This window comes from Cajanus cajan, chromosome 1 (genome assembly GCF_000230855.2).
Source record: "Cajanus cajan strain Asha chromosome 1, NIPB_CcT2T_4, whole genome shotgun sequence".
In the NCBI taxonomy this organism is placed as follows: Eukaryota; Viridiplantae; Streptophyta; class Magnoliopsida; order Fabales; family Fabaceae; genus Cajanus; species Cajanus cajan.
In genome coordinates, this window is record NC_138517.1 from 17,752,266 (window position 1) to 17,773,277 (window position 21,012).

General features: G+C 40.9%; 1 protein-coding gene and 1 long non-coding RNA gene across 2 annotated transcripts; one reads left to right on the forward strand and one right to left on the reverse strand.

The window, feature by feature from the left end:
* Positions 1-2,678: 2,678 nt before the first annotated feature.
* Positions 2,679-4,626, reverse strand: LOC114915436 (uncharacterized). Its single transcript, XR_014434343.1, has 2 exons — positions 3,919-4,626; positions 2,679-2,886 (listed from the first exon to the last, which is right to left on the reverse strand). It is a non-coding gene; the product is annotated as an uncharacterized LOC114915436 (long non-coding RNA).
* Positions 4,627-10,798: 6,172 nt separating this feature from the next.
* LOC109793311 (uncharacterized) lies at positions 10,799-12,292 on the forward strand. Its single transcript, XM_020352777.2, has one exon. It carries the CDS (start codon positions 10,799-10,801, stop codon positions 12,290-12,292), a length of 1,494 nt encoding a protein of 497 aa, XP_020208366.1.
* Positions 12,293-21,012: the final 8,720 nt, after the last annotated feature.

Sequence of the window (21,012 nt, forward strand, 5' to 3'; positions counted from 1 at the left end):
CCTTAAGGGCTCGGAAACTATCCTCACATTTACTATCCCATACAAACATAACTCCTTTCCTAGTCAAACTTGTCAAGGGTAATGCTAACTTAGAGAATCCTTCTATGAATCTTCTATAGTATCCAGCCAATCCAAGGAAACTCCTAATCTCACTAACTGACTTAGGTGTCTCCCAATTAAGCACAGCCTCAACCTTAGATGGATCCACTGCTATCCCCCACTTGAAATTACATGTCCTAAGAAACTCACCTCCTCAAGCCAAAAGTCACACTTAGACAATTTAGCATAAAGTTGTTTCTCTCTGAGGGTTTGTAGTACTACCCTTAAGTGTTCTTCATGCTCCTCTTTAGTCTTAGAATAAACTAGTATGTCATCTATGAAGACAACTACAAATTTATCCAAGTACGGATGAAGAATCCGGTTCATGTAATCCATAAAAATTGCAGGAGCATTCGTCACACCAAAAGGCATTACTAGATACTCATAGTGTCCATAACGGGTCCTAAATGTTGTCTTAGGTACATCTTCACTCTTAACTCTAATCTGATGGTACCCTGATCTAAGATCGATTTTACTAAACACACAAGCACCTACCAATTGATCCATAAGATCATCTATCCTAGGCAACGGATATTTGTTCTTAATGGTCACCTTGTTCAACTGGCGATAATCTACACACAACCGCATACTACCATCCTTCTTTTTGACTAGAAGTACGGGTGCTCCCCAAGGTGATACACTAGGCCTCACAAACCCCTCTTTCAACAAGTCTTCTATTTGTTTCTTTAGTTCCACTAACTCTATGGGTGACATCCTGTAAGGTGCAATAGAGATAGGTCCTGTTCCTGGAACTAAATCTATGGAAAATTCTACTTCTCTTCTGGGTGGTAAGCTAGACACATCAGAAAAGACATCCGAAAAGTCACACACAACAGGAAGTTCATTTACCAAAACATTTTTCTCGGAATTCAGAGAAGCTAACAACATGTACACTTGGGCATCTTCTTGCAAAGATACCTTAACTTGGTTGGCAGTCAAATAATCCTTACTCACTTTTTCAACAGACTCCCCAAAAATAATATATTTACTAGCACAATTCAAAAGGACATGATTGGAAGATAACCAGTCCATACCCAAAATAACATCTAGTTGACTTAGAGGTAAACAAATTAAGTCAACAATGAAATCTCTACCTTCAATAGTCAGAGAACACTTTGAACAGACATCAGAAGTGATTACCAATTCACTAGTGGGTGTTTCGACAATTAACTCAAAAGACAAGGAAGAGACAGGTAATTTTAGTTTAGACACACACGCATGTGATATGAAAGAGTGAGTCGCACCAGAATCATATAAAACGGTTAAAGGAGTTCCATTAATGAAACACATACCCTGAATTAAGTCTTCGGATTGAGTAGCTTCAGCACCACTCAAGCAAATACTCTTCCTGTGGTTCGAGGTTTGCTAGCGCTCCCTCCAGCCTCTGTTATTTCTTTCCTACTCTGAGGGCATTCACTAGCTTTATGTCCCTCTGCTTTACATTTGAAGCATATCATTATCCTTTGCATCCGACAATCAACTGCCCTATGTCCTGGCTTTCCACATTTAAAACAGTTGTTGTGTGGAACAAAACCCACACTTCCCCTTCCAGAAGTTTGGCTAACCGTTGGAACTTGGCTTCTTTGTTGCGTAGAACCTTGATGATTCACCTTAGAACTTGAGTCCCCTGTAAACTTGGTATAAGGTTTATTCTTATTAGCTGAACCAAACTTAGTATTTCTCATCGGTCCTCCACTCTTATAATGAGTTACCCTTGCTCGGTTGTCCTCATCAAATACTCTGCACTTGTTTACCAATTCATGGTAGTGAGTAATCCCTTGATAATTGAACACTTGTTTGATCTCAGGGCGAAGACCGCTCACAAACTTCACGCATTTGTCCTCCTCATTGTCTACACCATCATACATAGGGCAGAATCTAACCAAGTCTTCAAATTTAGTCACGTATTCAGCCACAGAATTCTCTCCTTGTTTCAATTCAAGGAATTCCACCTGTTTCTTATGTCTCACATCTCGGGGAAAATATTTCTCCAAGAACAGCCGCTTGAAGTTATCCCAGTTTACTTGAGTTCCCGCAGCCATCATTCTTTGCAAAGCACCTTGCCACCAGATGCCAGCCTCTCCAGAAAGCATAAAAACGGCCAAAGTTACCTTCTGTATCAAAGGACATCCCATAGCTTGGAATATCTTTTCAATTTCAAAAATCCAATCAGCAGCTCCATCAGGATTATAGCCTCCACGAAAGCTTGGCGGATTATTTCGTTGAAATCTCTCTAGCCAATCTATCTCTGGTCGTTGGTTCAGATTACCAATAGCCTGAGCCATCGCTTGCAGAGCATCAGCGATTGCACGATCGTTTCTACCTCCTGCCATTGTTTTTCTGTCCTCCCAGAAAAGTTAACAATCATACTCTAAAACAACAAATTTAATCAATCGTCGTTATATCAATAAATTCAACAATCAATTTACTACACCATTCATCTACCAAACAAGCATAGCAGACTCATAACTTACGGCCGATTGAATCGACCTGCTCTGATACCACTACATGTGACACCCTTACTACCCCAACACATATATTGTAATAAATCTTTCAATTACAGTAAAAGGGTTCACATGAGAAACTTCGAACAACCACATTAGCAGAAATATAACACATAACACACAAGAGTTTTTACAAATTGTTTTCAAAATAATATTACAGTACCAAATTCACACGAATATTTCGCTCCTAAAAATCCTTTGCCCCGATGTCACAATATCAGAGCATTTCCCAAAATAAAACTGTTGGCATCCTATATGCCACTTGCAGCCGGATCCTCTCCACCTAAAATATCCACAATTTATACGGTGAGAAAAGAAGATATCTATATGCAAAGTACATCCAAACACACCATGTTAAAATCTCATCATATTTTCTTTATTTAATAAAATATTTACGAGCATGTATCATAATTTATCAATCCATCACAATCCATTTAGATTTTATAATTAGCACTATCATTTTTACCTTTCCTCATTCACATCAATATAACAATTATCTCAACATCTATAATTCATGCCAATTTCACAATTAACACTATGCCAAGACCTCGCCATATCTGACACAAGTGATACAGGTTAATTGCCTCACTCAACCCACACCAGACCAGGGTCATGCCCTCCCTGTAGCATCACTTACCCAGGGGCCATGCCATCCCTAGTCATTTGGTGTGAGGAAACACAATCACATTACAATCAATACAATCTCTTGCAATTAACCCTATGTCAGGGCTGCCATAAACGACATAAGTGGTGTGTGTTAATTGTCTTACTCATCCCACACCCTGCTAGGGTCACGCCCTCCCTGTAGCACCACATACCCAGGGGCCGTGCCATCCCTAGTCATCGATGTGAGGCACCACAATCACAATCAAAATCACATTCATACATCCTTTCATCTTATAACTCAAATTCATATCACGTACGCAATTCCATATTACATAGATAACAGATAAGCTCAATAAAATAGGGTTTACATACCCCTCAAGCAATTCACATCAATATCATTAATTCTTAACAAGTAATATAACAATAACTTTCATTAATATAATAATCAATAGAATAATTAATATAAACAGTAAAACCCCTCATTATTCCAAAATCTAGCTCACCGCATTTTCCTTACAATTCATTCTTCTTCACAGATCATCATTCCTACACTTAGGCATATTTATAAACCTCAACACAGATAATTTTAATAGAACCAATAATTCTCCAAATCAAATAATTGTAAAATCAATCATAATCCTAAAGAATTCTTCCTCTACCCAATTCCCTCATGTACTATACATATAAATAATCCCCTTTTCCCCCGTACCTGAATAGATAGGAACTTGGGCAGAACCTCCTCCTCTCTTTCCTTAAACAGTAACTGGAACTAGGGCAGAACCTCCACTTCTCTCCTTAAACAATAACCGGAACTAGGGCAGAACCTCCACTTCTCTCCTTAAACAATAACCGGAACTAGGATAGAATCTCCTCCTCAAGATTCCTCTTTCTCTCCCTCCTCTTTCTCTCTCTCTCTCTCTCTCTAAAATTTTTCACCCTTCACAGTTATAATTTTTCACCCCCCCATGCCTCCTATTTATAGGCAATCTGGGTTACCCGGAACGGCCCGTACCGATTTCGGAACGGCCCGTTCTGGAACCTTCGAATCTGTGCAAAATTTTCAACTGGAACGGCCCGTTCTAAAATTGGAACGGCCCGTTTCCAAAAAGCAGAACGGCCCGTTCTAAAACCAGAACGGCCCATTCTCACTCTCAGCAGAACGTCCCGTTCTCCCTCCGGAACGGCCCGTTCTCCTTCCGGAACGGCCCGTTCTCCTTCCGGAACGGCCCGTTCTGGGCCCGTTCCCAACTTAAAATTTCAGTATCCTTTTATTGCTTGGAACGGCCCGTTCCAACTTTGGAACAGCCCGTTCCAACTTTGGAACAGCCCGTTCCAAGTTACCCATTTACCCCTCAAACTTTAATAAAACTGCAAAAATGCCATTAATATTTACAAAAATACCCCTAAAACTTAATAAATTTACGAAAAGACTCAATAATAATATTAAAATAATAGGGTGTTACAGGCTTGGAGTAATCCTAGGTTGATTTCTTCTTAGACCATGTAATTTTCAAGTTCTTTTCTCCTTGTGTCACATTTTAATATAGAAATTATTAAAAAATACCTAATATGAGTCAAATTCATCCTAAATATGAAATTAACTTTAACTATGTATTTGTGGGCAAAAATAACATCTTGAACCATAAGATATATTTAATAATTGTTTAAATTGGATAAAATTTATTAACATATTTGATAATTATCACACCTATCACTACAAGGAAAATGATGAATTGCGACGGACAAATTGCGACGATTATCTTGAAACCGTCGTCGCTTTGATATTGCGACCCTTCATACGACGGTTTCTACCAACTGTCGCAAATTTTTTTAAAATTGCGACAGTTTCTCCCAAAACCGTCGCAAAATTTTCCAACATTGCGACGGTTCCTCCTAACCGTCGCAATTTACAAGACAAAAATTGAAATAAAAATTCACACAAAGTTATGCACACTCCAAAATTATATAATTTTACTTTCAATAAAAAAAAAATAATGACATGTAATTACATTTAGAAATGTTAAAAAGGAAAAAATATTTTAATATAATATATTAATTTTATTTCTCTATCTTTTAAATTATTTTAGAATAAAAAAGTTTTATGTTAATCCTAGGAAGCTAAAAATAAAAAATAAAAAAATATATATATATATATATATATATATGTTACATTTTTTTTATGTGTTAGCGAAATTAATAATACATCTTAATTGTGGATTAATTCGAGAATATTGAAAAAATAATAAATAATTTATGAAATTTATTATTTTAATAGTTAATTAAATATGAGATATTTGATAAATTAATTATCTTTTCACAAATAATAACTTAAAAATCACTTCTAGGTTTGAATATAACACACACACACATATATATATATATAACCCCTATTTAATTAGAATTTAAAAGTTATTTTTGGTACAAACTAAATATTATTTTGTTCAAAAATTACGGTGAAATTTGATAAAGTTTAAGATTAAAAATACATTTAATAGTAGATTAGACCAAAAGTAATATTTTTCTTTTGGAAGTATGATATTATCTTAATAAACTTATATTTTATTAACAATTTTATATATATTTGGTTTAATATAAGATACACAATTATCATAAAAAAATAATTATATATATATATATAGAGAGAGAGAGAGAGAGATAGAGAGGAGGAGAAATCAAATGACTCACAAAGTAACTCTTAATAAAGTTACTCCGCTCAATAACTCATGGTATAAGTTAAATTTTATCAATCCAATTATTAAATTAAAGGTTATTAAATTTTACTAATAATTAATATAGAAAAAATTGATTAGAAAATAAAACAAGGATAAATACATTTTTTGAATTTTATATCTTAGATTTAAGATGAATAAATAAATTAAGTTAATTAATAATTTATTTAAAATGTAAAAATTTAATTTATAAAAATAATATTTTAAAAGAGAAAGGTTATAATAACACCAATATAACTTTTACTTACAGCGCTCAATAACTTTCAATCCAACGGTTGGATTTACAAAATTCACATTTAATATAAGATTATTAAGCAGTGTAATACTTAGTAAAAGTTGCACCAGTGTTATTATAACCTTTCTCATTTTAAAATATATAAATTATTATTTAAACTTTTAAATTTATGATAAATAATTTAAATTATATCATAATATTAATTTTAAATAGGAATAAGTAGATTGTTAATTATAAAGTAAGTATATATATAAATAAAGATTAATTAAATATAATATAATTATTATTAGTAATATAATTATTATATATTTATAACGATTCGGACACACCGGAATGAGAGAGATCCAAAGATGTATAAGAATGAGATTGTATAGTTGAGAATGACTTAAATGAATTAATTTGTACCACTACAAAAAATATGTAATTTAGCAACCACCGAAATCGGTCGCTAAATTGCAAAAATCGGTCGCTATTTACCTTAGCGACCGAATTTAATCAGTCGCTAAGCTATTTAGCGACTGAAAAATTTTTGGTCGCTAATTCGGTCGCTAAATGATTGAAATCATTTTGGTCTCTGAAGTATATGGGACCAAATTAGTGACCGAATAAATCGGTCGCTAAATCGGTCGCTAAATTTTTATTTTTTATCTTATTAAATTTTATAGATGTCGCAAATTTGGTCGCTATGAACCACTCATATTTGGCCTCTTAAGGGTTTTATTTCACAATACTTAAGTTTTTACATGTTTTGTCCTCAATTATACAATTTTTGGAAACTTCCCAGAAGGTCACCCATCTCTACATTACTCCAAGTCAAGCACGTTTAACTGTGAAGTTCTTATGAGATAAGCTACCCAAAAGTAAATGCATGTTGTTAGTATAAGTAGTACAAATTAATTCATTTAAGTTATCCTCAACTATACAATCTTATACTTATATTATTTTTGGATCCTTATCATTTTGGTATATCCGGACCGTTATAAATATATAATAATATATATAATAATTATATTACTAATAATAATAATTATATTATATTTAATTAATCTTTATTTATATATATACTTACTTTTATAATTAAAAATCTACTTATTTCTATTTAAAATTAATTTTATGATACAATTTAAATTATTTATTATAAATTTAAAAGTTTAAGTAATAATTTATATATTTTAAAATGAGAAGGGTTATAATAACACTGGTATAACTTTTACTAAGTATTGCACCGCTCAATAAATTTATATTAAATGTGAATTTTGTAAATCCAACCGATAGATTGAAAGTTCATATCACTTTATATGTTTATATCAATTTTTGTTAAAATTAAACAATAACGTAATAGTAATAAAAGTTCTCATATTTTATTTGAAATGTATATATTACGTCAATTTTATTTTACAAGAATGAAGTATCAAATCATCTTAAATTCATGTAAGATTCTGTATATATGATCTAAGAGTAAACAACTTTCAATCTAACGGTTGAATTTATAATTAAAATTTATATTTAATATAAAGTTATTGAGCGATGTAATACTTAGTAAAAGTTACACCGATGTTATTATAACCCTTCTCTTTTAAAATATTATTTTTATAAATTAAATTTTAATATTTTAAATAAATTATTAATTAACTTAATATATTTATTCATCTTAAATCTAAGATATAAAATTCAAAAAAAAATATATTCCGTTGCTAATTTTAACTAATATTTAGCAACCGAATAGAATTACATCGCTAATTGTAACTAATATTTAGTGATCGAATTTAATTCTGTCGCTAAAAAAATCAATTTCTGATTTAGAGACCAAATTCAATTCCGTCACTAATTTTAACTAATATTTAGCGATCGAATTTAATTTCGTCGCTAAAAAAATCAAAATTTCTGATTTTGCGACCGAATTAAATTCCTCGCTAAATTTAACTACTATTTAGCAACCGAATTCAATTTCATCGCTAATTTAACTAATATTTAGCGACCAATCAAATTCAATTCGGTCGCTAAAAAAATCAAAACTTTTACTTTAGCGACCAAATTAAATTTCGTCGCTAAATTTAACTACTATTTAGCGACCGAATTAAATTCTGTCACTAAATTTAACTACTATTTAGCGACCGAATTCAATTCTGTCGCTAATTTTCACTATTATTTAGTGACCAAATTAAATTTCGTCGCTAAAAAAAATCAAAATTTATAATTTAGTGACTGAATTCAATTTCGTCGCTAAATTTAACTACTATATAGCGATCGAATTCAATTCCATCGCTAATTTTCACTATTATTTAGCGACCGAATTAAATTTCGTCGCTAAAAAAATCAAAATTTATAATTTAGCAACCGAAATAGCGATCGAATTTAATTTTGTCGCTAAATTTAACTAATATTTAGCGACCGAATTCGATTTTGTCGCTAATTTTAACTATTATTTAGCGACCGAATTAAATTCCATCGCTAAAAAAATCAAAATTTATAATTTAGCGACCAAAATATCGACCGAATTCAATTCCGTCGCTAAATGTCCCAGAAACTGTGTAAGTAAGGACAAAACATGCTAAAAAGTGAAATATTGTGAAATAGAATCCTTGAGAAGAATAACAACCGAATTTGAGACCTCTAAAAAATTTAATAAAATAATAAATAAATATTTAGCGACTGATTTAGAGGCAGTTAGTGCGACGGGTGCTGTAAGAGTCGCAATTCCAATTTTGCGACGGTTTGTGCAACGGTTTCAGTAACCATCGCAAAATTCCTTCGTGACGGACATTTGTGCGACGGTTGGTGAACTGTCGCAATTGTGTCTTTGCGGCAGTTTTAACCATCGCAATGTAGGTCATATAACTGTCGCAAAATCGTCATTTTCTTGTAGTGTATTAAATAATTACTAGAGAGATCAATGCTACTTAGAAGATACTTAGGATTCCGAAACATATGTTATCGTCAATCATTTTTAGATGACATTTTTCACTTCATATCTCGATGTTGATAAAAATTTAACCAAGTTGAACTATGTAAGAATTTAATTAAACTATGTAAGAACTTAACTAAAAAAATTGTTTTCTTTTTTAGTAAATCAAGATATCTCTTAGCTGAAAGCTAGAGACTAATTCACTAAGGTACTAAAATCTATATAATGGGTTGACCTCCCTCAATAAATATTTTTCTATACAGACCAACAAATAGTTTGCTTGAAACTAATGGAATTGTTTTGTTTTTTTTGAGAATTATTTTCTCAAATTTAAATGTTTTATGTCAACCTAAACCAAACTATTTTTTAATGCACTAATAAAAATATTTCATTTATGAAAATTTTGGAATTTAGGAGATATTTTACTCCGTTATAAAAATAATTCAGTTTGTATATATATATATATATATATATATATATATATATATATATATATATATATATGGGAGCATATCAAGTGAGAGGGAATTTATTATGAGAGATGAGAGGATTAAAATATAACCCTTAGATTAATCAAGTGAGATAAAATTTGGGGTTTAATCAAGTGAGAGGAAATTAATCTAAGGGTTATATTTTAATCCTCTCATCTCTCATAATAAATCCTTCTCACTTGATATGCTCCCTATATATATATATATAAGTAGAAGATAACATTCATCTTACAAGTCCCACATCGACTAGAAATAAGGTAATTAAAAAAATAAGAAAATTAAAAAGAATATATAAGTAGAAGACAACTTTCATCTTACAAGTCCCACATCGACTAGAAAGTAAAAAATGTCACAAAAAGTTATACACTTTTTTATCATTATAAGGGTTTTTACCAACATTTAGAATAATTGTCGCTAAATGTTTTAGCGACATTGCATACAATAGCTAATGTAAAAATGCTGGTAAAAAAATTTATATCAATTTTTATTGCCACTAAAAATTATATTAAATGCCACTAAAATTCTATTTTGTTGTAGTGTGCATGTTTTTAAAATTATTTTAACCTTATAATTACTTCAAACAACTTCCATCCTCTTATTACAAACTACTAAGTATTATTTATTGTATGTTATTTTTATTTTTTTATGTTTAAAAACTTATATAAAGACATCAAGTATCTCATTGAGTTTTTATTATTAAAATATGAGTCTCCTTCAAACGATATTGTGAAAACATTACGTATACCGTATGGTGCCGAATACCCCGAACACCCGAGAAATCAGCCGACCCCAAACACCCGAGGACTTGGCCGACCCGACGATCCAGTGTATCACCCGAGCCCACCGACCACTATTGTAACAATAGTGGTCGGTGTGCTCGACCAAGTCACGAACCGATCCCAAAGCACTATTACGGAGATTAATTAACGTAGAACGTCGGTTTAGTCTCCTAATTTTCCGGGGCCCAACTCCTAATCGTGGCCCAATAAGAAGCACTATAAATAGACCAACTCTGAAGGTATATAACTTAACTTTAACTACCGCATTTATTACGCCGAGCATTGACTTGGGCGTTGGAGTGTCTTTGCAGGCACCCTCTACCCCTTCGGACTACCCGGATTAGACGAGAAGACCGTGACCCTAGACCCGACCCTAAACCCGTGATACAGCCGAATACTAATCAAACCCCACCTAACTTCCAAGATGACTTACCCCAACTGCGTGAGGAGATGGCGGCCATCCAAAGGCAAAGAGAAGCCGATTCCCGAGAGCTGGCCGAGCTACGTCGACAGAACGCCGAGCTCCGGAACCTGAACCAAACCTATGTGCCGTCAACTCCCACACTCGAAGAAGAATCCACCTATCACGCCCCAACCGACCAGGTCACCCGAACTCCGGTCACATCTTTAATAGCCAACAAGGCCGACACCACCGTCCACTCCCTCAGACATCCTTTTTCCAGAAGGATAATGGACGCAACCCTGTTGGATCATTGGAAGAGCATGCCGATCGAGAAGTACAATGGATCATCCGATCCCGAGGAGTACTTGAACGTTTTCTTGACTCAAGCAACTCTTTCCACTCAAGACGACTCGGATTTCTGCCGAATATTCCCGACGTCACTGAAAGGAAGAGCCTTAAGTTGGTTCACCAGATTGCCGAGCTCCTCCATTGACTCGTTCAACGAGTTGTCGTCCCAGTTCACCCTACAATTCGCCACGAGCAAGCCCTACAAGACGACCTCGTTAGCCTTAGCGGGGGTCCGTCAAGAAAAGAAGGAAAACCTGAGACGTTTCATGGACCGATTCAACAAGATTGCAATGGAGATTGGCGATCTCAATCCTGCCGTGGCGCTGGACCGGCTAAGCACTGCCCTCAGGTCGGGGCCATTCGTTAATAGCTTATGCAAGAAACCACCCGTTGACCTGAACGACCTCAGGCGACGAGCCGAGAAGTACATGCAGATGGAAGAACTTGCCGAGACTCGAAACCAAGCTAGGGCCGAGGAGGGCAATGGTCGAAAGGAATCTGGGCGAGAGCCGATGAAAGAGACTTATGCTGAACCGGCTAACACTCGACCCCCGAGAGGACCACGTTACAAAGCCTACACGCCCCTGAATGCAAGTAGGGCCAAGGTGATGGAGCAGGCCCTTGCCTCGGAAATCCTCGCAATGCCGAAACGAGCGAACACCCCTCCAAGGGCCGATAAGGCTAAGACGTGCCGTTTCCACCGAAATAGAGGACATTCGACCGAAGAATGCTCGACATTAAAAGACAAGCTTGAGGACCTTATAAAACAAGGCCACCTGAGAAATTTTGTTACCTTTCAAGACCAGCTGAGAAGAAGACATCCACCCCGCGAGGAGCACCAACCAAGAGACCGACGTCACCGATCCCGATCAGCCGAGAAGCAGGACCGATCACGGCACTCGAGGGGGGAGAATGACCGACCGAGGAAAGTAATCAATACAATAGTCGGAGGCTTTGCCGGAGGAGGGTCCACCTCTTTGGCATGGAAAAGATACCTCCGAGCAATGCGATCGGTTAATAGCGTGAACCAGCCGAGAAGGTCAAGAATGCCACCAATAACCTTCTCCGATCGAGATTTTCGAGGCGTCGATCCTGTTCAGGACGACCCCATGGTAATTTCAGTCGAAATGCATAATTGCATTGTGAAAAAGACCTTGGTCGACCAGGGGAGCTCGGTCGACATCTTATACTAGAACACCTTTGTACAACTCGGAATCCCGGAGGAGAGCCTAGAACCGTACCACGAACCACTGGTAGGCTTCTCAGGCGAAAGGGTGATGACGAGGGGAAGCATCGACTTATACACCCGGTTTGGCTTCGATCAAGGGTCTTTCCGAGACATCAAGATCCGATACATTGTGGTCCATGCAAACACGTCGTACAACATTCTGTTAGGCCGACCGTCAATCAACGCATTGGGGGCCATTGTTTCAACCCCACACCTATTCATGAAATTTCCGTCGAAGGAGGGACAGGTTATCACCGTGCACGCCGATCAAAAAACAGCGAGAGAATGTTACCTCTCTAGTTTGAAGGTGCAACCTATTGCCGACTCGCAGACAAAGACAAGAGGTGTGAATGTGGTTAGACAGGAGGTGACCGAGGGCATTGACCTAGATCCTCGGTTAGGAGAAGAAGATCGAGTCGAACCCGCTGAAGACCTCGTCCCATTTCAGCTTGGTCGAAAACCTGGGCAAATTATACACTTGGGATCCCAACTGACCGAAGTCGATTCAAGTCAGATGAGACGAGTGGTTCGAGACAATAGAGACCTGTTTGCATGGGTAGCGTCCGACATGCCAGGGATTGACCCCAAATTCTTGTGTCATCGATTGGCTGTTTGCCGAGATGCCCGACCCATTGCCCAAAAGAAGAGGAAGATGGGAGACGAGAAAAGAAAGGCCGCAAATACCGAAGTACAGAAACTACTGCAAGCCAAGTTCATCCGGGAGGTCGCCTACACCACCTGGTTGGCCAATGTGGTGTTGGTCAAAAAAGCAACTGGGAAATGGAGAATGTGTACCGATTACACCGACTTAAATAAAGCCTGCCCCAAAGACGCTTATCCACTCCCCTGCATTGACCGACTCGTCGACGGCGCGTCCGGGAACTCAATCTTTAGCTTCCTAGACGCCTACTCCGGCTACAACCAAATAAAAATGCACCCTGCCGACGAAGAGAAAATGGCGTTTATCACCGAGAGCGCCAATTTTTGCTATAAAGTGATGCCATTTGGATTGAAGAACGCCGGGGCAACCTATCAGAGGTTGATGGACAAAGTCTTCCAGGACCAAATTGGCCGAAACATCGAGATTTATGTGGACGACATGGTGGTGAAGTCCAACTCTTTGTCCGATCACGTGGCCGACTTGGCCGAAATCTTCGGTGAGTTGCGCAAGCACAACATGAGGCTCAACCCCGAGAAATGCACATTCGGGGTCAAGGGTGGCAAATTCCCGGGGTTCATGTTGTCCGCAAGAGGAATAGAAGCAAACCGAGACAAGTGCCAGGCTGTGCTAAACATGCGTAGCCCGGTCAACCTCAAAGAACTGCAACGATTGGCGGGACGATTGGTCGCCTTGTCTCGATTCCTCCCTTGATTGGCCGACAAGATCAGTCTGATGACAAAACTCATGCGAAAGGCGTCGGCCTTCGCGTGGGATAGACGATGCGAAGAGGCCTTCGAAGCATTGAAGATGACCCTAGCGACGCCCCCTACCCTGACGAAGCCTGATCCCCTGAACCCATTACTGATATAATTGGCCGTGTTCGAGGAGGCGATTAGCTCAGTTTTGGTACAAGAAAAAGAAGGCACCCAAGCTCCCATATATTTTGTTAGCCGACTGCTACAAGACCATAACATGATGAGGTACTACCACGTCTATCATAAGTTGAAGACGAACTTTCAGGAGGTATTGATCGAACAAATACCAAGAGAGGACAATACGCGAGCCGATCAGTTGGCTAGGTTGGCTGCGACGAAGAAGCCGGGCCAATTAAAAAACATCATTCAGCAAGAGGTTGACTGACCCAGTCTCGAAGAGGGAATGGTAGGGAATGTTAACACCGACCGTGCCGACCCCGATGAACCCACAGATTGGCGAGCCGAGATTAAAGCACTCATCACCAATGGGATCATACCTGACGACCCGGCCGAAGCTAAACGGCTGAGAACATAGGCTAGCCGAAACGTCATCATTGGCGGACAATTGTACAAGCACGGCTTCTCCACCCCATTGCTCAAATGCCTAGACCACGTCGAGGCCGATTATGTGATACGAGAAGTTCACGAAGGTATTTGCGGAATGCACTCAGGAGCGAGAACCACCGTCTCCAAACTCTTACGGGCTGAATACTATTGGCCGACCATGAGTACTGACTGCGCAACCTTCGTGAAGAAGTGCCAACCATGTCAGAGGCACGACAATTTGATCCACCAACCGGCCGAACAACTACATTGCATCCACTAGTGGAAAAAGGAGCTACTACGTCTCTTCATTTACGTCAGAAACTAGCACACCCGACGTTGTAAAAATGCGGTGGCAGTTTCATAAATAATAGGAGTTTTTTACGTCGAACAAAGATGGGTCTGACGTAAATGAGATAATTTACGTCTGACATTAAAGCAGCCGACGTAAATTATCTCATTTACGTCGGACTCATCTTTGTCCGACGTAAATAACTCCTTAAATGATGGGCGCGCAGTATAGATTTCAAATCGTGGCATTCTTCCTCATTTTCACGTTCTCCCGCGCGTTGTGGATTCTTCCTCATCCCTCCGCTTCCTCCTCAAATCGTGGTTGTCTTCCTCATCTTCACGTTCTTCTATTTTTCTTCTTCGAAGTTACGTTGTTTCTTCTTCGCGTGTTGATGGAAATGGCTTAACCATATATCCATCTGTTTTTCTATGAGGTAGTGACCACTCCTTAACCGATGTTTGTGTTTTCTGGGATGTATTTTTCATAATAATATTTGTGTTGCATTTCGTGTTTGTGAAGCTGCAGAAGGAAGTGACCACTGCCTGGGTTTATCCAGCAGAACGGGCCGTTCTGCTTGGAGAACGGCCTGTTCTGCTAGCAGAACGTCCCGTTCTCCATGGAGAACAGGCCGTTCTCCAAGCAGAACGGTCCGTTCTGCTTGCAGCGTTTTCTTATTTTTTTTTTAAATTTTTACGATTTTTTACGTCGGACCTTGGTGCGTCCGACGTAAATTTACGTCGGTTTTTGACCCCTGGCATAAATTTTATGTCTCCCGTAATGACGTCTGATGCTTTTCCGACGTAAATGGCTTTAAATACCCGACGTAAAAGGGGTCTTTTGTACTAGTGATCCCCCCCGCATGGCCGTTCGCCAAGTGGGGGTCCGACATACTTGGGCCTTTCCCGATTGCTAAGGGGCAATGTAAATTCCTCATTGTCGCCGTGGACCTTTTCACCAAATGGATTGAGGCTGAACCCTTGGCATGCATCTCGGCTCATCAAGTTCAAAAATTTCTATGGAGGAATATCATAACCCGATTTGGCGTCCCGCATACCCTAGTAACTGACAACGGTCTTCAATTTACCGACCGAAAACTCAATGAGTTCCTAGACGGCCTAGGAATACAACACAAGGTAACTTCGGTCGAGCATCCTCAAATGAACGGTCAAGCCGAATCCGCCAACAAAGTCATCCTAATAGAATTAAAGAAACGGCTAGGAGAAGCAAAGGGTGCATGGGCCGAGCAGTTACCCGAGGTACTTTGGGCCTACCGATGCACTCCCCAATCAACCACACAAGAAACTCCCTTTTGGCTGGCCTACGGGTCAGACGCAATGATTCCAGTGGAAATCGGGGAGCCTTCCTTCCGCCGAGCTCATTTTGACGAAGCGAATAATGAAGACGAGCTCAAAGTAAACCTGGACACCGTCGAGGGCATTCGAGACCGAGCTTAGGTTATAGCCGAAGCCACCAAACAACGCTACAAGAGAAGATTCGACAGCAGGGTGAATCCCAGAGAATTCCGAGAAGGAGATTTGGTTTGGAGGGCCATAGGCGACGCGAGAAAAGACTCGAGACAAGGGAAACTCGCCCCAACTTGGGACGGACCTTTCCGAGTATGACACAACCTGAACAATGGGGCTTACAAATTGGAGCACCTGTCAGAAGAACCAATTCCGAGGACTTGAAACTCTTCACATTTAAAAGTGTATTATAGTTGATGTATGTGCACTCTTTTCCTTGGCCGACTCTTTTTTCCCTAAGGAGGGTTTTGGGTCGGCAAGGTTTTTAACGAGGCACCATATTAATAAAAACAAATTGCATCACGATTATTTCAGTTTGTTAGGTCACACCTCGACCGAGCACTATAAGCGAACGCGACACGCCGAGCAATCTTCAACCGACCACTACAATATGTACACTAAAAGGCCTACAGGTTTCCCTCCCGAGAACCTCCTCGGCTAAGGATGTACCTAGACCGAGCACTAAATAATATCAAACGATTATGGCCGACCACTATAGTGGTGTGCTCGAGCCCTAAAGGTTTCCTTCCCGAGAACCTCCTCGGCTAAGGATGTACCTAGACCGAACACTAAACAATATCAAACGATTATGGCCGACCACTACAGTGGTGTGCTTGATCCCTACAGGTTTCCCTCCCAAGAATTCTCCTCGGCTAAGGATGTCCCTAGACCGAGTATCGCCCAAACTAAACACCCGTACCACACACGAATAATAAAAGCCGAACGTTTTTGCAGCATACACTCGCATCGTCAAAAAACCGAACACTCGCGGCGTATACTTGCATAATCAAAATGAACCACGTTTAAGCCGAACATGATCAAAATGTACATTACAGGAAAATTCGGTCCAAACACACGCAGGCCGAACATTAATTTACTTACTTGGTTAAAGAAAGAAGTCGGTAATTCCCAAACATTAACATCAAAAATCTTCATTAAGGTATGGCTGAGAAATACGGCTAATTACAAAAAATCCTAACTACCCTGGCACCAATGACCGATTACAAAAAGCAATGAAGGCCCGGTAATAAAAGTGACTACTCCTAACACTACCCCCACAAAATTCGGCCTCTCTTACGGCCCCTGAAGCCTCCGGGTTCCCATCACCGACGATGTCAATGATTGGATCTTCCTCTTCCTCGTTCGGTTGTACAGGAGGTTGGCTAGAAATACCTTGCCTAGGGGCGTCGGCATCAGGCTGCGCCCCTTGTGGAAATTTCGCATAGCTAATAAACTTGCCACCCAAGAAGTCTCGGATAACGTCGAATTTGAAGTCAGCCGGGACCTCACAGAAGTGGTAGGCCTGCCTCACAGCATGACGGAATCCAGCATCATGTTGGGCGAGGATTTGCTCGGTTGCCTCGGCCTCAAATTTGGTGGCGGCCTCCTTCAACTTTGCAATCTCACTGGCAGAGGCGGAGGCGTCGATCTTCATCTTCTGGACAGCCAACTTCAAATCATCGGCCTCCCTTCTATTGGTGTCGGCGATCCTTTTCAATTCTTCGGCCGACTCTGTTAACTTGGCATTGGCAGCCAACGCCTCCTTCAATGTGGCCTCGGCCTCCTTGAGCCGGCCATACATTCTCTCTTCTGAAATAGCATGCCTATTCATGACATGCTTGGCAACGAGAGAGGTCCGAGTATCAAGCTCACAGAAAAACTTGTACACGGCCTCGGCAGACATGCCCTCCAAGTATTGACGCCCGGCCCCAGTAGCAAGGTCCAGGCCGACCAAGTTCTCGGTCTGAACATTAGGCGTAAGAAAATTCGAGCCGGCCACGACAGCCGGGATGGCGAAGGCACCGCACCCTGACTGCTCAAGGGACAACTGCTTTGGGCGTTTCAAGGATGAGCTCGAACGTTCCGACTCCAAATCCTGCTCGGGACCCCTCGCCCGAGACGTACTTCCCTTCTTCCTGGCATCGACCACCGGGATAATGACATGGGCGGGCTTGTCCCGCGGATTCTTTAGCGCCGTCCTTGCCGGCGGGACCTTCCCGCTAGCCTTCGCCTCCTTCGCCCTTTGGGCCAGCATAACCATCACGTCCAGCTTGCCTCCGGCCATTAATAATCCTGCAACAAAGCAAAGTTCAACATCAATTCAACACACTGTTAAACGACCGAAGCCTTAAACTCATACCTAGCAAGGCCGCCTCAAAATGAGACGTTTCGAAAATGTCCAAAAGGCCTCGGACTGGCAGGCCTTTCGGCAATTTGTTGAGGAGCTCTACGATCTCCCTGTCCTCGGCCGGGAGCTGTGTCTCGGGGATGGCCTCGTAACGCGTCGGGTGCCTCGTCCAGTAAAAAGGGAACAGAGGAGACCTTTCTCGGTCATAGAAGCAATTCTTCAGGTTTGACCCCCAACAGACTTTGAAAAAACCACTCTTAAAACCTTTGTAAGAGGAAGTGAAGGCTCGTAAGAATCCCCGTTTCGGCACCCGAGCCAGCGAGACCCATTTCACGGGCTTGCTCGGCCTGCAAATGTAATAATAGAGGAAAGCAAGTGGTTGGGGGGTAAGACCCAACCCTAAGCACAGGTTTCGGAAGGCTTGCATCGCGGCCCATGCATTCAGATGCAGTTGGGTCGGTGCCACATTGAGTGCTCGGAGAACCCCCATCTGAAAGTCTTCAAACGGCAGTTGTATGCCGAGATCCTCGAACTAGCACATATAAGCGTAGAAGAACTCGTCCTCTCCGACTCTCCGCTCTAAAAACACGAAGTCGGTACCCGTTCCCTCGTCCTCACACGCCTCGGCCAATAGTGGGAACTCGTCATTCTCACCCCCAAAGCACTTCTCCAGGGACACAAATGTATCCAACAACCCTTGATCGGATAACTTCGAAAAATATATGCCGACCTCCCCATCCACCCATTCGTATCCCGGCATATCCACCATGCCATAGTCAATCTTTGGCCTCGTCTTGGTACTCGGCACAATCACACCTTCGTTTCGAGGGTTTCTGAGCACTTCCAAATCTTCATCACTTTCTTCAGCGGGAACGGTTTCGCCATGATGACTTGGCTGACCGATCAGGTTTACGCCCCTACAGTCTACTTCGGTGGCTCGTGCTAGAGCCACGACCAATGATACCGGCGGAGACACCTCAACTACCTCATCACCGCTATCGTCTGGTTTGGCATAGTCGGAAGGGAACACCACTTCGCACTGTAGGGGAGGTAGTCTTGAAATCTCACTCGTGTCCGACCCCTCTTCATTCGGCATTCTACCCGACGACCCCGAAGACGTCCAGCTCCTGGCCGACGAATAACCCCTATCCATTTATTATTAAAAATAAAGAATACAAAATTTACCTTAGTCGGTTAGATCGGATGAGTTGAATTTCGAGAGCGCTTGGAAAATTTACAGCAAGTAAATCCCCACGCACCCTTCCCTCCTATTTATAGGCAACCGTTGGATCTGGGCCAGCCAACGGTCCAGATTTGGTGACCGTTGGGCCCATAACCGCTAGGGCCAACGTGGCAGGGTATGCCCGCTGAGGTCTCGGCACATATGAACACGCCCAAGACCTCGGCAAGGACTTCACCCCATCGAGGCTTCGGCTAAAACGAACACGACCAAGACCCTGGCAAGCGCTTCTCCCTATCGAGGTCTCGGCACATATGAACACGCCCAAGACCTCGGCTAGGACTTCACCCCATCGAGGCTTCGGCTAAAATGAACACGACCAAGACCCTGGCAAGCGCTTCTCCCTGTCGAAGTCTCGGCATGAAATCAAGGCACCTAGGACCCACATCCAAGGCTTCGGCATGAGCTTCATCTCGTGGTCTCAGCAATAACATACACACCAAAGGTCTCCGCATAGACTTTATCGGGCCAAGGTGTTGACGTGACTCCACACGTTTAAGACCTCCACAAAAGATGGGTAAAGTGAAGATTTCGGTACAAACTTCCTCTTGATACAACCCACTCCTCTCGGCATCGGCCCAACTCACGTCGACAATAGGTCTCAGTAAAGACCGTACGCACGATACCCCCATAATTTTATTCACTTTGGGACTCGGACTAAAGCATTCCCACCAAGTCTCGACCTGACCCCTATTCAGGTCTCGGCCAAAATTCGGTTATCTTAGGTAATGATTAGAAAATTGTTCGCCCAAGGTCTCCGCTTAAGACACATTTAGGTCTCGGCCTAGAGCCGGAACCTCATCTCAAACTGTGTAATCTTAGATCTCGGCCAAAGATTTACTCATCTCAGGCCTCGACTAGCACGCGTTTACACGAACTGCCACCCCAAGTTCGACGTGATCTATCCCCTAGGAGGTCACCAAAAACCACCCGAGCGAAAAGCACAATATCATCAATGGTCGGGCCGTAGAAACAGAATCAACCGTCTTCGTACTTTCCATCCTCGACGCTGCGGGGGTTGTATACCGTATGGTGCCGAATACCCCAAACACCCGAGAACTCAGCCAACCCCAAACACCCGAGGACTTGGCCAACCCGACGATCCAGTGTATCACCCGAGCCCACCGACCACTATTGTAACAATAGTGGTCGGTGTGCTCGGCCAAGTCACGAACCGATCCCGAAGCACTATTACGGAGATTAATTAACGTAACACGTCAGTTTAGTCTCGTAATTTTTCGGGGCCCAACTCCTAATCGTGGCCCAATAAGAAGCACTATAAATAGACCAACTCTGAAGGTATGTAACTTAACTTTAACTACCGCATTTATTACGCCGAGCATTGACTTGGGCGTTAGAGTGTCTTTGCAGGCACCCTCTACCCCTTCGGACTACCCGGATTAGACGAGAAAACCGTGACCCTAGACCCGACCCGTATTAACAAGGATAATTGGAGTGTGTATCCTAACACAGGAACATTACGTAATATGTCGCTGCATACTAGTTGTTGAATGATCGTGTCTAGGTGTTCTATATAAGGTAT

Excerpts from the sequence above, each read along its gene's own strand:
- LOC109793311 (XM_020352777.2), top strand. The coding sequence starts at position 10,799 with ATGGCGGCCATCCAAAGGCAAAGAGAAGCCGATTCCCGAGAGCTGGCC.